This window comes from Petaurus breviceps, unplaced genomic scaffold (genome assembly GCF_028583685.1).
Source record: "Petaurus breviceps papuanus isolate PSGF00001 unplaced genomic scaffold, PetGlider_PUasm1.0 373, whole genome shotgun sequence".
Lineage (NCBI taxonomy): Eukaryota > Metazoa > Chordata > Mammalia > Diprotodontia > Petauridae > Petaurus > Petaurus breviceps.
In genome coordinates this window covers 1,723,952-1,739,753 of record NW_027186299.1, presented here as the reverse complement: position 1 = coordinate 1,739,753, position 15,802 = coordinate 1,723,952, and the positions used below count along the sequence as shown (strand labels likewise).

Below are 15,802 nucleotides of genomic sequence, written 5' to 3'. Positions count from 1 at the left end.
GCGGGGCAGGCCGTGGTCTGGGCCAGGCCGGGCCCAGCGCTGCTGCCCGCGCCCGGGAGCCCGAGCGTCCGCGTCTGTGTGCTGGGCGCGGTCCTGGTCTGGACCCAGCAGAGAGGGTCTCCCGAAGGAAGTTACCGAGTGGGTCGTCCCAGATGGCTAGAGAGACAGAACCCGCGCTCAGCACTCGAAATGAGCCGTTTTGAGTTTTTACATCATCTGAATGAAATTCCAAAAGGGAAACTCGGAAAACTAAAAAGTGAAAACAATTCGCCTTTTCTGGAGGAGGCTGAGTCAGCAGTGCCCAAGAAAAGAAGCCGAAACGCACGTCAGGGAAATACTTGGCTTCTAACCGCGTCTGAAACCTCCCGTTCTGCTTCTCACCTGATGAGGTCCGAGCGCAGCGCGGTCAGAGAGTGTGGGAATGGTCAGGAAGGCGGCTGTGTTTCTGACCACGTGATAACCCCTGAGAACGTAGGTAGAGATGTCAAGAAATACTGTGATAATTCCTTCCACGCTATCCCTGAAGACACACTCTTTTCTGTTTTTGATACTTTTGAAAAAGTCCTTCTCTTAAGTAATCTTGGTGACACAGACAGCCTCTCTTTGTCCAAGAGAGATTACAATAATAATGCAAGTGCTGAAAAAGCCAGCAGCCTGGAAGCTCTCCATCCTCTTAATGTCAGGGACTTTCCTCAATTTACACTCAGTAGCCAAATAAATACTACTGAACATGTCCACAAAACGAACACGAACAGCCAAGATACAGTAATTGAAAAGAAACAAATATTTAATATCAGTAGTTTTAATTTCAAAGGCAAATTCAATTGTTTCTTGGATATTGAGCAGCAGGTGAAAAACTATAACATCATTTACATAGGACCAAATATCATGGCTAAAACTCAGGAAGAATTGGTTGGGAATTTCCTAAGTGAAGGGAAAGAAAAAATACAGAACCTGATTTGGAATGATAGAAAACATCCAACAGAAAGTTTTATGGGAATACATAGTTACCAAATTTCTAATGGGAGTAAGATAGAGAGAGAACAGAAACACAGCATTACCACCGGTAGTACCGTGGTTTGCATGCTAAAATCAAACCTGTTAATGGAAAGGAAACAAAATTTAGAAGATGCTAGAGAGAGAAACCAAGCACATGATAACCAAAACAACACAGCTGATAGAAATGAGCACCAGACTATCTTGCAAGAAAGTGCTTCAGCAAATTCAAAACATTTTCATCCAAACAATGAATTCACAGAATTTGTTAACCATAAATTTAAAACTTATTTGGCCACAAGAAATAATGAGCACTTTCCAGACTTACGAGCTGAGTGTTTATCAACAGAAACTAAGACAATGAATCATTTTGAAATGAAGAGTAAATTTGATATTGTACTGAAAGAACTTTGCTTGTTTTTTGAAATTGGTAAAGAAGAAGAAACTTTAGCAAATTCAAGACTTTTTCATCTGAAGAATGAAGCCACAGAATTTAACCATAAATTAAAAACTGATTTGATCACAAGACATAACAGGTGTTCTCTGGACAAAACAGCAGAATGTTTATCAACAGAAACTAAGACAGTGAGTGATTTTCAAATGAAGAGTGAATTTGATATTGTACTGAAAGAACTTTGCTTGTTTCATGAAATCGGTAAGGAAGAAGAAGCTTCATGCATTGGAGAAACAAGAAACAATGAAGAGAAAAATGACTTTGACACAAACAATTCTGTGGAGGAGGTACACCAGAAGATAGAAGAAGATTTGACAGTTGCCTCATTGGAAAAGATATGTACACCTTCTTTACCCTGTGATACAGTCACAAGTGTGAATTTGCCAGAGACAGCTCAAAGTTCATTTAAGTGGAAAAAAATACGTATGGATCTAAAAAAGGAAGTACCTCATGAATATTGTCCTTCAAGTCCATCAGATGATGAATTACTCCATCCACCTTCTGGAGGAGGTAAGAAAATAGACCTGTTTTTTTTTTCTTTTTCATAGTTGCTATTGTTGTTCAGTCATTTCAGTTATGTCTGACTCTTCCGTGACCCAGTTTGGAGTTTTCTTGGTAAAGATACTGGAGTAGTTGGCCATTTCCTTCTCCAGCTAATTTTACAGATGAGGAAACTGAGGTAAACAGGGTGAAGCGACTCATCCAGGATTAAGCTTAGGGTAAGTATCTGAGGCCAGATGTGGATTCTCACAAAGATGAGTCTTCCTGATTCCAGGCCCAGAACTCTATATATTATTCCTTTGCAAGCTGAATGTGTAACTTTGTCAAAAAGAATGAACATACATCTATAGCATGAGGATTATAGTAGAAAATTCTTATAAAATCCTGGGGCTTGAAACACATTTGAGATGATATTAATGATAGCTAGAATTTATTAAGCACCTACTATGTGCCAGGCATGGGGTGACTAGGTGGTACAGTGCATAATGGACTAGGCCTGGAGTCAGGAAGATCTGAGTTCCAATCTAGCCTCAGACACTAGCTGTGTGACCCTGGCAAATCACTTAACCCCTATTTGCCTCAGTTCCTCATTGGTAAAGTGGGAACACACTGGAGAAAGAAATGGCAAACCATTCTAGTATTTTTGCCAAGAAAACCTCATGGACAAGTCCATGGAGTCATGAAGAGTTAGATTGAACAACAACACTGTTCCAGGCCCAGTGTTAAGCACTTTGCAAATATTATCTCATTAGAGCCTCACAACAACTATGGGAAGTAGGTGCCATTCTCATCTCCATTTTATAGTTGAGGAAATTGAGGCAGATGGAGGTGAGGTGACTTGCCCAGGGTCACACAGCTAGTAAGTCTCAGGGATTGGAACTCAGGTCTTTCTGACTGGAGTGCTCTATCCTCAGTGTCACCAGCTGTCTCAAGACCATCTAGTCCAATGTCGTAATTTTATAGGTGAAGAATCAGGTCTAAGTGATGTAAGCTGACTTGTTCCAGCTCACAGAAAATATGTTGCACAAAGGGCTCTAGGCCCTCTGCCCCCAGGCCCTTGCCTTCTACCTCTTGCCCTACACTCTGTCAATAAGGAAAACCCTCAGGAGGTTTAGAGTGAGGGCCAGAAGGGGGCCTACAGGGTATCTAGACCCATCTCCTCATTGTACAGCTGAGATAACTAAGGGGTACAAGGGTGAAATAACCTGTCCAGGGTCACATTGATTAATTCTGTGTCAAGGTCAAGATCTGTGCCCCAATCTCTGCCCCCAAATCCAAAACACAGCTTTGCCACAGCTGGGCAACCCATCACTCACAAATACACCAAATTATAAAGGGAAGTAGTTTTCACTGAGTTGTTAAGGAAGGTTTCTCTCAATAGATTCCAACAATTAAATGCACACTTTGCTTTGGTTTACATTTGGGCATTTTGACATAAACAGCAAAAGTATGATGCCAAGAAATTCAGTATTTCAAGTGGACTTATCCTTGATTCAAATAACCCATACCATAAGGCTAATTAGGGTGATGTGGTTCAGGGGGGAAGAGCTCATTGATCTCCTTTATAAAATGGGTGAGATGGACAGGCAGGCAGGTGGGAGGGCAGATAGAAAGACAGATATAAGATAGATGGACAGATAGTTAAATAGGTAGGTAGGACATAAGCATATTTCAAGATAATTCTATTGCTTTGTAATCATCTGTATCTTACTTTGTGTGATTAATAACATGATTACCTATAAAAATATCCTTTTGCCTGCAGTATCTACCTTACAGAGTCATTGTGAGGCTGCTTTGAGAAAAAGTAGGTAACAGACTTTGGAAACTTCAAACTTCATAAATGCCAGTGATCTTTCCTATTATAAAAAAGGGATTTCCACCCAATTTACAGCTTCTTCTACACATGATTCAAGTGGCCCCAAATTCAAACAGACATTTTCTAATCTAGTAAGATAGTGATGCATAAGGCAGATCCAAGTCTTTGGGTGTGATCCAAAGTGGGAATGGTAAGGAAGATCCACACAAAATGAAGCTGCATTGCTTCAGTGATTGTGTCCCCAGGGTTTTTAAAGGATAAACCATTTCTACATGACAGCACAGTACAACTTGGCTAAACTTGTACCTCCTGGCTCTGGAGGGCAGGGCGAGGAGAAATGGGTAGAGATTTTAAGGAGGCACGATTAGGTTGGAGAGGAGAAGTTTACCTGTTAGAGCTGTCCCAGGGAGGCAGGGTGCTGAAGTTGGGTGAGCGTTTGTCAGAGGCGTCATGGAGGAGATTTCTTTGGTTCATGGGTTGGATTAGAGACCCCTGAAGGTCCCTTCTAACTCTCAATTCTGGAATTTCTATCCCTCCACCCACATAGAATAATAGGAATGGTGATAATAACGGTAGTTAGCACTTACATCATGCCTTCAAGTTTGCCAAATGCTTTCCATATGTTTTCTCATGTGGTTCTCCCAACAGCTCTGTGACGTGGCTTTTAGTGTTAGTGTGGGCTGAAAGGGTAAGTGATTTGCCAGGCAAATGGCAGAAATGGTCCTTACTCAGAGGCTGCCCTTACCTGGAGTCCTTCTTCTCCTGTGCCTCTCATGTGATTTACATTGCCCTCTGAATCCCATAAATACACAATACCCTACCGTGTGCACATGCCAATGCCAATCTTCTGAACTTTTTGCCTAGAATGTTTTCCCTCATCTCCCCATCTTTTAGACTCCCTGGCCTCCCTCGAGGGTCAGCTCCTGTGCTGCTCTGTTGTTAATGGTCTCTCCTTCTAGAATGATCCTGTTTGCACTTATAACTGCATCCCTCCTGCCTCCACTATAGGGATGGACATGGATTATATTCTCTCCTTTGTTAAAATGTTTTATTGATATGTTTTGTTTTTCCATTACATTCATTTTTATATATATTCTTCTCTCTTCCTGTCCCCTGAGAACCATCTTTAACAGAGAGGAAGAGAGAAGCAGGTCATTTGAGCCAGCTAATGCCTTAGTTTATTCTGACAGTGTATGTGATGTCTATACCTGTAGTCTTCCCCTTAGCAGAGAAGGAGGGGGTACACTTCCTCTTCTTTTCTCTAAGGCTTCCTCATTAGAATTACACAGCTTGCATACATTAAAATTTGGAGAAGACTGTTTCCATTGGCATTGTGGTCACACAGATTTTTTCTGGTACTGCTGATTTCATTTTGCATCAGTTAATATGCCTTTCTTTGCTTCTCTGCATTTTTTAAATGTTCATCATTTCTTATCATGCAGCATTATCCCATTACATCCTGGTGATACATTTCATTTAGCCATCTGATGACCATTGACTTTGTTCCCAGGTCTTTGTGACAAATATATTGGTGTTTATGAGATCCTTCTTTCTGTCTCACCTCCCTGGGATGTATGGCAATCATTTTGTTTTGGTAACCCCAGGACCTTGTACAGTGCCTTACTTGTAAGTACTTAACAAATGTTTATTAAATTGCATTGAATTTTGTCAGTCTCTATGTGACACGTTCTTAATAAGAGTCATTATACTCAGTGTCATCTTTGATTGCTTTCTGTCCTCCAACACTGATGTTTGATTACTTGCCATTTCCTATCAACTGTTCCTCTTCAACAGAGCTTTTTCACCTTTTTGGGGTCATGGACCCTTTTGGCAGTCACACTGGTGAAGCTTATGGACCTCTTTGCAGAATCATGTTATTCATCACAAAGCAAGATACATATGATTACAAAGCAATCAAATTATTTTGAAATATACTTATTGCTACTCTTTACCTGTCTTTCTATCTGCTGTCCCACCTGCCAGCCTGTTCATCGGTCTGCTTGTCCATCCATCCATCAGTCTATCACCTATATACCTATGGGCTCCAGATTAAGAACCCCTGCTCTATAGCATCTCTCAGATTTATTCAGATCGTTATCACCCAGACTATTGGAATAGTGAACTATGGTGACAGGTCTCCCTCATAAATTATCTTTTCTGTAATATATGTATCACAATGACTCCAGAGAGGTGTCCCTAGAGGGGCCTGTGGTGGACATTATCATTGAGGAACCAGCAGTACCCTCTTAGGGAGGCTTAGGATGACAAATGAAGCCTATTGAACTCACTCTGGTGATGTGATTCCTCTGAATCACAGCCTTTGGTGGTTTTCCATTGCTTACCAGAGGCAAAACTATCAAAATCCTTAATCTGACTTTTTTGGCTTGAGCCCATGATTTCTCTGCTGCAGGGCCCTTCCAGAAACATCTCTGTCAGTGCGGCTCTGTAGGCCTCTACACTTTATGATCTCAGAGTGATACTTGGGGAGCCCTGAGAGGCTTGCCCAGGGCTACACAGTTAGAATGTTTCAAGGGGGGATTTAAACCCAAGGCTTCCTAACTGAGAGGCTGGCTCTCTGTTCACTTCTCCCTTTTTGACCCCCTCCTCCATAATTCCTCTGAACATCATCATTGTCTTCACCCTAAACATTTATTTGGTGCTTTAAAATTTGCAGAGGCTTTTGTATACATGATCTCATTAGGGAGCTTTTCCATGCTACCTTTCTTGCTTTATCTCACACTATTTCCTTACATAAATCACATTTCAGCCCCACTGGATTATGCGCTATTCTCTGTTCAGGGATTAACTGGTAGGCAGTGTCTGCTGGACCTGAGTAAACAGCATTATCACAGACCTTTCTGGGGTGGGTCTTGCTGTGGCTGAATTCCAGAGAAGCATCGCTGCCTGACAGCAGGTAGACAAGACCGGGGTGGCAGGAATTCACTTGTTATTTTGGCAGCTTCTTCAGGAGGGTGAGGGCACATTAATACCCACAGCAAGGGAGAATCTCATGGACTCCAGCTCTTCAGTGAGGGACACTACACATCCTGGGTTCCACCTGTCTCTCTGTCTCTTCTCTTTTACCCTGCATACATTATGTGATCCTTTCACTCCATGGTACAGGGTGAATTTATAAATTTTAGCTGGAGAAGCCTGATTTGTCCCTGCTTAAATGGGCTTGGCAGAAGGCATGGAAGGGAGATTGGTCTCCTGGCTCCTTTGGACTATTGGCCACAGCTGTTCCCTTTCTATCTCTATAGGGAGCTCAATTCCTTCCCTGCTGTGCTAACATAGTTAGCACTGCCTTGGATCCTTCCCACATCCTTCCCTAAGATGGTAGAGACTAAAACCAGAGGGACCATGTGCAGGTCTCTTGGTCTCTGGTTCTCTTTTTTCTCTCTCTAAAATGAGGGTTTGGACGAAATAATTGCTTAGAATTTTTCCAAGCTAAACCCCATAATCTTAAAATACATGCAATTAAATTGAATAAATATTTATTAAATGCCCACTTTTTGTACTGTGCTTTGTTAGCTGTTGCAGCCAGTCCTGATATTTGGTCAGTTAATCAAAGAATTGTCCAATTACTCAAAATGGTTGGAATTTTTTTGTGTGTAGATTCAGCCTTTATATATATGTAATCACTTTGAAAAAGCAACTCAGGCTTGTTTTAAAAGGTAACATGATCAACACATTGTAGTATTTTTGATTAAAGTGCAAGTGTTCTTATTCACACAGCATGCATTTTATTAATATACCTACTGTATGTCAGGCATTGTGCTAGGTGCAAAACAGTCCCTGCCCTAGAGGAGCTTACATTCTATTTGGGGGAAATAGTATGCATCAGATAAACAAATACAAAAATAAATGCAAAGCAAATTTTGGGGGAGAGGGCCCTAGCAATTGTGAACTCAAGGTAGGCTCTGAGTGGGCCCTGACTAGCTAGGGATAGCACCAGTGGAGGGAAGGAGGTGGGTGATGGAAATCTCATGTGGGATGGGCAGCACAAAGGTCCATTTCCTGCCAAGCAGAATTGAGCAGAGAAATGTGTACTAAGCCTGGAATGATCTGCTGGAACCGGAGTGTGAAGGGCTTTATGTGACAAACAGGACTTTGTATTTGATTCTAGAGGGAAGAGGAAGTCTCAGGAACTTCCTTCCCCCAAGATTGAGACTTTGGCAGCTGTGTGAAGGATGCATTAGAGAGGGAGGGAAGTCAATTAGGACATGATTGCTCAGGCCCAAGCAAGAGGTAAAAAGTGCCCTTGGTGGCTTTTAGTGAAGAGAAGGGAAGAGATGTGAGCTATGGAATGAGACTTGACAAGACTTGGGAGTCAATTGGATATCATGGGTGAGGGAGATAATGGCTCTGAGCCTGTGAACCTGTGTGCCTAGGATAGAGGTTCTCTTGACAAGAGTGGTGATGCTAGGAAGAATGTCAGGATTGCAGGGAAGGAGGATGAATCCTCTTGTAGACTTGTGGAGTTTGAGATGCCTGGGGGGCACCCAGTAGGAAATGTTCTTGAGGTAGGTGGTGATGTATATTCCTGTGCTATAGAAGAGAAGTAAAATGGGTTAAATATATAATAAAACAGAAAAAAAAAACCCTTGAAAAGAGTTTAAGTATCAGCTGGTCACATCTCCTTTCCTCCCCCTCATGAACAATGATACTTTTGTAGAAATGTCTTCACAGGAAAAAAAAATCTCATAAACTTAGGCCTGTAATTTGCTTCTCAAATGTCTGTAGTAATGCCTTTGTCTCCCCGAGATGCCCTCTAAATTCTTTTCCTAATCCAAATATCTAGTTTAATATTTTTATCTAGTAATTTTGACATTTTCATTTTTCTTTTTAGTTCCTGATACTTTGCATTTATATTGCTTTAAAGTTTGCAAAATGTTTTGCAAATACCATGTAATTTCATCCTCACAATAGCCTTGTGAGGTAGATGCTATTATTATCCCTGATTTACAGTTGAGGAAACTGAGGCAGACAGGTTAAGTAACTTTCATGGAGTCACACATCTATATTGTCTGAAGCTGGACTTGAACTCAGGCCTTCGTGACTCCAAGTTTGGTACTCTCTGCACTATGCTTCCTCTCTGTCTCATTGGTCTTTCTGTTTCTTTTGCTTTCAATTTCATGTACAAATACTTTAAAAATGGATTTAAGGCCTAGTCAAGGTCTCAAAAATCTCATCTCTGTGGTCTCAGTTATACCTTTAAGACCCATGTACCCATCCACGTAATAATGCTCTTCTTATGGTAGTCTGTAATCTTGCCTTGGCACCTATGTTTTCCTCCCAGAGAGAAGGGGCAGAACCGTTTTTCATTTCTGGATTCTCAGGACTTAACACATTATAGGTGCTCAGCAAGTGTTTGTTAAATTAAAGTTCCTTCCAGCTTTCATATTCATTCTGGTAAGGACTTGCAATCTGAAATTAGTATTTAAAAATCCATATTCCAAAATCATCATTTTAGAAATGTTAAATGATTTTTGCTCTGATTAGTCTCATGTGTACCTCCATAGGGAATGTCTCAGATAAATTGAAATACAATTGAGATGAACACTGTTAGCCATGAGGGAAAGAGCTTCCTATTTCTAATAAATGGCAGCTCTTCTACAGCAATGAAAGGCTGCCCTTCTTCTAAGTCTAATTTTCTTATTCAGCCCTTGGCACAGTGCTTGGCTCCCAGCAAGTGTGCACTGAATATTGACTGATTGATTGTAGAAAAGAGGCAGAAATTTGAAACATTAGTGCATTTAGGTTCTCTAGGCAATCCAACAAGCATTTCCTAATCACCTACTATGTGCCAGGCCCTGTGCTGGGGGCTGGATATGACAATGATTCCTCTAGCAGTTTAAGTACAGGGCTAAGTGGGTTTCTCCATTTTTTACGTACAAAAAAATTTCCGGAACGTCTATTACAATAGATATTCCTTTGCTTCAGGCCTTTCTTAGCAATATGGGTGCAGGAATGGTCACACCTGAACTAAGCAGGTGTCCAATTAAGGAGGTTCAGGATTCACATAAACGGAATGCTTGGCACTCCAAGAAAGACCCAAGGCAATTTCTTTAGAATATTTATTCAGAATCTATGTATATATAGGCAAGTGAGAAAGAAACCAGAGATAACAGAGTAAGAGGCTTAAAGATAACAGAGTAAGAGCAGCCATGAGTAATAGTGGATATATATGTATACATATACACAAGCATCACCGTTGCGGGGAAGCACCCACACCTGACCACACAAGCTGGGGAATCCTGGTACAGCCGTCAGGGTCCCGCACGAGAAGGTCCCGGGTAGGACGTCTCCTCCATGGGTGAGATTCCAATTTGGGGTCTGAATCTTACAGTTTAAGTAGTGCTGAGAACAAAGAGGACATACTGCCAGCTGTTTTTAGCAAGCATCGTATATGGTATGAGGCCTGGGATGGAGGCCAGTCACTCCAAGGCCCCCCCAAGATCGATGTTTCTTTGGAGTGGCTAGTTCCAGGAGTTGGGCAGTTATCATATATAAGAGATATGGACCTGGCCAGGGTCCCAGGAGAGGAGCAGCCCTCAAGTTCTCAGGATCTCTGTTCCCAAACAACTAAGGGTAATAGAAAGGTCATATTGAGTTGGGGCCTTGGTTTGTATGATCTTACTCCTCACAGAGGAGCTTCCCTTGCCCCTACAGAAGGTGATGTACAGATGTATGTAGCTCCTGCGGAAGGACAGAGAAGGCATTTTTCTCTGGTTGATGGCTCCTTGGGGGCTTTTTTCTAATTGCATCATCACTCTCCTGAATGTCTTTAGACCTTTTTATTGTTGAATAAAATGGACTCTGAGCCAACACAGACTCTTTTGGAGACCAGGAATTCTACTAGGTCATTAAATGGGCTGGGAGATTTTCGCCTCTCTAATTAAGTATTTTGCATCATAAGCATAGTCAAAGTTTATGTAAAAGTGAGATGTTATGGGAAAATACATTCACTTTTGGCCTTGAGAAAAGTGAAAGAAGCCATATTTTCCATGATTATTTATGCATTATTGGAGTAGATAGCAAAAACACTTGATCCTAAAATGTGTATAAAGTAAGGAACTGGCTGATTTCTAAACAACGTGGGGCCTTTACCTTGGCCTGTAGGTACCAGGGGCCAAATCAAGGGAACGTGTTGGCTCATGATATTGTTCAAGCTCATCTTCAAATGAATATTTTGAAATATTATTTGTCTCTATTTGTAGATTTTGAAAAAGCTTTTTCTCAGAATCCTGCTTTATTCTCTGATGCATTTATGGAAGGAAGAATTCACAGTTTACTGAAAGGAGGTAAGATGACCTTATTTTCTAGGACATTTATTATGACTATTGAAATATTTTATTTTTAAAAGATAAATAAAATATGGATTTTTGCTTAACATTATGGAAAAGGAACATGGTTTGAGTACATTGGTAACTTTTATAAGTTCATTAAGTAGAATTCATATGTGTTTAAAATGATCAAAACTTGAAATGTCATTTAGAATCTCATTTGAAAAATACACTAGAGATGTTATTCTCAGTGCAAAAGCATATTCCAATATCAAGGTTGATTTATTTCTACAATTCTCTGGTAGAATAGCTCTTACATGGAAGAACATTTCTAATGTGCACATCAATAACTCTCTACAAAAGGTTTGGCCCAGAAAATTATTTTAAAATTGGAAGTTTAAAATGGAATTTTTCTGGATTGAATTTTCAGTGGAATGATGTCATCTCAGTTAAGTTTATTACCAAAGGACTCTGTAGACTGAATTTCTGATTGTTATTCATGTGGTAATTTCATTTTATATAATTTGAGTTTACATTTGAACTTGGTGTCACTCCGACCACCCAGATTTTGTTGTTGACTGTATGACTTCGATCAAGTCACTTACTCACTATAGGAAGGGTTATACCCTTCCAACTCTAATCTCATGATGCCATTATAATATGATTTTTAGGTACAGTAGATAATTCTTTTATTTTTATTTACAACACACAAAGAAGATAATGCTATTCAAAAAGAAGTTATGCTAGAATAACAACATTTCTAATACTGGTCAGCTCTGTTGGACTTGGGCAAAATTGTAAAGTAGCGAAATGTCTAAGGAAAGTCTTTTGTCATGCTTTAGAATTCCCCTTATCACTGCACCTTCCTGACACCAGACCTAGGCACCCTCCTGGGCCCCCTTGCCCAACTCCTCATGGGGGCGGGCTAATGTTTTAACATTTGTCTCATCCTCCTTAGGGTCAAGTATTTTTAACCTTTAACAGTGACCACAAAGTCATCTCCAAGCCAAGAGATCCTAAGAATGAAGGCTAGAGGATACTTCCATGCCTCTCCCTCCCATTGTATAACAGGAACTTTCTGCAGACAGTATTCCCTTTTTTGTGGTTTAATTCTAATGAGGAACATCTCTGGTCAGTTCAGAAAGGAAACATGGCTTGTGAGAGGCAGGTGGGAAAGATGTTTGGGGACAGATGAAGCCTTTCCAGTCCTGTCGGGAGCCACGAACTGCACCTCTGAGTTGGCCCAGTCCCATAGGCCTGGCCATCTTCTCAGCCCTGTCCAGCTGGGGCTGCTTTTGTGGCCCTGGCTTGTTATCTGGTCACGTGTTTGTCTTATCCATTGACTGCCTACATACTGGGTCAGCTGATGAGGTGAATAATTACCCTAGAGTCACATTTTAACCTGCCTTAGGTTATTTTATGAGTTCCAAAGGAGACTCTGACCTTGCAGTCTGTCCCTTCTTCTTCTCTCCTCTCTATTTCTTGTCATCACTCAGATTCCTTCTGCTGCCTTCTCCTTCCTGTCTCACATGAAGAAATGAGCTAACTTTTGGCCAAGGCCGATTCCTTTACCTGCAGGAAATCTCATTCCATCTGGTCTCCTCCCATAGATTGCGCCCTCTGTCATCCCCACCCTACCGCCTAATTTCAAATGCTCCCTGTCTACTGGCTCCTTCCTTGCTGCCTACAAACAGGTCCATGTATCTCCTGAAAGACCTTCACTCGAGCCTCCGTCCTTGCTAGCGATCATCTTACAGCTCTTCTGCCCTTTGTGGCTGAAGTCCTGGAAAAGGTCGCCCACAACTCTTACCTCTACTCCTCTCCTGGCACCCTCCTCTTATCCACTTATAGTCCGGCTTCCTCCCTCATCATCCCCTGAGACTGTTCTCTCCAAAGTCACCAGTGGTGTTTTGGTTGCTGAAGCCAATGGCCTTTTCTCAGTTCTCCTGCTCCCTGGTGGTCACTCTCTCCTCCTTGATACTCTCATCTTTGTAGGTCCTGGGGACTCCTCTCCTCGTTCTCCTCCTTCCTCTCTGACTGGGCCTTCTCTTTCTCCTTTGCTGGATCCTCTAATGGTAGATGTCCTTCAGGGCTCTGTCCTAGGCCGTCTTTTCTCTCTCTCTACTATTTCACATGGTGATCTTATCAGCTCCCATGGATTTAATTAACATCTCTATGCTGACAATCCACAAATCAACCTATTCTACCTCAACCACTCTAATGACCTCCAATCTCCCATCTCTAAGGTGTTCAGCAGACATCTGAAAGTCACTATGTCCGAAAATGAACTTATCATCTTTCTCCTAAACCCTCCCCACTCCTGTCTTCCCTGTTACTGTGAAGGGCACCACCACCCTCCCAGTCCTCCAGGTTCTCAACTTAGGAGGCATCCTGCTCTCCTCACTGTCTCTTATCCCCTAGATTCAGGCTATCACTAAGGCCTCCACAGCACCTCTCAAATGCATTCCCTTCTTTTCTCTGACACTTCCCCGACTCTGGTGCAAACCCTCATCACCTAATGCCTGAGCTGAACCCTTATCACCTAATAGCTGCTGAGGGGAGGTGGGGGGGGTCTGCCTGCCTCCAGTCTCTTCTCTCTCCAGTCCATCCTCTACTCAACCCCTAAAGTCATTTTCCTAAAACACAAGTCCAACTATGTAACCCCCCGCGCCCCCAATAAACTCTAGTAGCTCCCTAGTACATCCAAGATGGAATACAAAAACCTGAAGTCCTTTATAGCCTGGCCCCTCCTCCACATCCAGCCTTCTTATGTTTCCCTCTGTGACATGAACTCTAACATCCAGTGACATTGGTTTCCAGGCTGTTCCACAAACAAAACACTACATTTCTTGGCTCTGGGCATTTTCTCTGGTTGTCCCCCATTACTGGATTGATGATTTCCCTGTCTCCCTTTAAGTCCCAACTAAAATCTCATGTCTTATAGGAAGCCTTCCCCAACCCATCTTAATTTGAATGCCTTTCCACTATTATTTCCTATTTATCCAGTATTTAACTTGTGTGCGAGCACACAGGCATGTGTGTGTAAATGTGTACTTTGCATTTGTCTCCCTCATTAGGTTGTAAGGTCCCTGAGATCAGGGTCTATTGCCTCCTTTTGTATCCCCTGCCCTTTGCACAGTGTTGGGCACATAGTAGGCCCTTCATAAATATTGGCTGATTGATCCATCTCTCCCTTCTTGGCATTCTTCCAGGATGGATATCTATGGCTTTCCTAATGGGATATTTAAAACTTATTAAAGCAGTCCAAATGTAGCCTGAGCAGGACAGAGTGGAGGGAAATCATCCAAACCAAGCGATATGAAACCCCTACAATATCCTGAGCACTCTGCTACACACTGGGGATGCAAAGACAAAAAGAAATGGTTCCTCCTAGCGTGAGATGCATCATGCTAACAGAAAAGTGCAGATGTAGTAACTTGAGGAAGAGGGGACGAGCACTAACCATCCCAGGCTTCTCAACTCTCAAGGCCTGTCTGTGTGGCCCTCGTGCTTGGCACCTTGCCTGGCACTTAGGAAGTCCCTGCTGGCTGTTTGTGTCATCTCCTAAATTTGACAGTAAGCTTCAGTAGGGAAGGGACTAAGCCTTAGCTAGCTTTTGTCTCGTCTATCATCTAGTTCACCTGAAGATGGTAATTGCTTAATAAATGTCAAAGGAATCAGTCCTGGGGGACAATTAGCTTGTTCCCACTAAATATGTTCCAGGAGAGCTATCCGAACAAGGTTAGGTGTCCACTAAAAGCTTTCCATATGGTTCTTACATTTTGCTCAGGAGGGAAGGTGAGCGTAGCCATCTGGTTAAGTATTTTATGAACAGCTGGGCCTCCACTAAACTCTTTTGTCTTTGTTGGGATAGACCTAGGATAAGGTTAAGGAGGATCCTTGGTCAGAAGAATGCCTCTGAGGTACCAGGAAAGAAACGAATTAGGACTGGAGTGTGACTAGTGACATCTACCAAGAACACAAGCCCCAAACTGCTAATTCAAATGATCAAAAATACCTTTCTTTAACATAGGAGCTAGGGGTAGATTAAATAATGGCTTTCCTCCTTGACTTTTTCTCTTGCATCATTTTAGGTAGCAGTTTATCCCATGGAATTGTAAGAGTCTATCCTCTAAAGACGTGCCGTGGTCCAATCAGAATTGGTTTGTCAAGAAAGGCAAAGCCCAAACAGCTTCATCCCTACCTGAAATGAGTTCTTCTTGAGACCATAAAAGAAGAGATCACAGTGCTGTATCTCAGAAGACTTAGGCATGCCTAAAATGTTGATTTGCCTTTTTATGTGTAACATACTTTTTACAGTTTTAGAGTTTTAATATCTATTCTAAGTTATAATGTATTTTATTAAGATTAATCTTATCTTTAGAATTAAATTTTTTTATAAAATACTAAGTTCAACTTTTTTCTTTAAAAAGAATAGAACCATTAAACTTTTTTCTTCATTTTGCTGAAAAATGTTTGCTTAGCATTTTTTTCTCTGTGATAATTTACTTGGCTCTAGATAACTAATTTAAAAACATTATTGGAAGAAGGTGCCTGATTTTCTCTTGCTCCCTGAGAAATGGCTCCTCCTCAGCCTCTCAGCAACAACAATAGCCCTTTGTGCCTCCCATAGCACCTGTCACTAGTTTGTATCATATTTTTATGTCTGTGCTGTATTTCCTGTATTGGACTGCAAGCTCTATGAAGGCAAGAATGACTCTCCTTTGAGGCCACCATATCACATAGTGA

The 15,802-nt window shown here is 41.6% G+C and overlaps 1 protein-coding gene across 1 annotated transcript in view; it reads left to right on the top strand.

Annotated features, from left to right (window-relative positions):
• RAD51AP2 (RAD51 associated protein 2) overlaps positions 1–15,526 on the top strand; it is a 15,905-nt gene extending 379 nt beyond the window's left edge. Inside the window, exons 2-4 of the mRNA XM_069099339.1 lie at positions 10–1,960; positions 10,988–11,071; positions 15,148–15,526. Of these exons, the coding sequence (XP_068955440.1) occupies positions 10–1,960; positions 10,988–11,071; positions 15,148–15,266 (2,154 nt within the window). The 3' untranslated portion in view covers positions 15,267–15,526. The remainder of the gene's footprint in view (positions 1–9; positions 1,961–10,987; positions 11,072–15,147) is intronic.
• Positions 15,527–15,802: the final 276 nt, after the last annotated feature.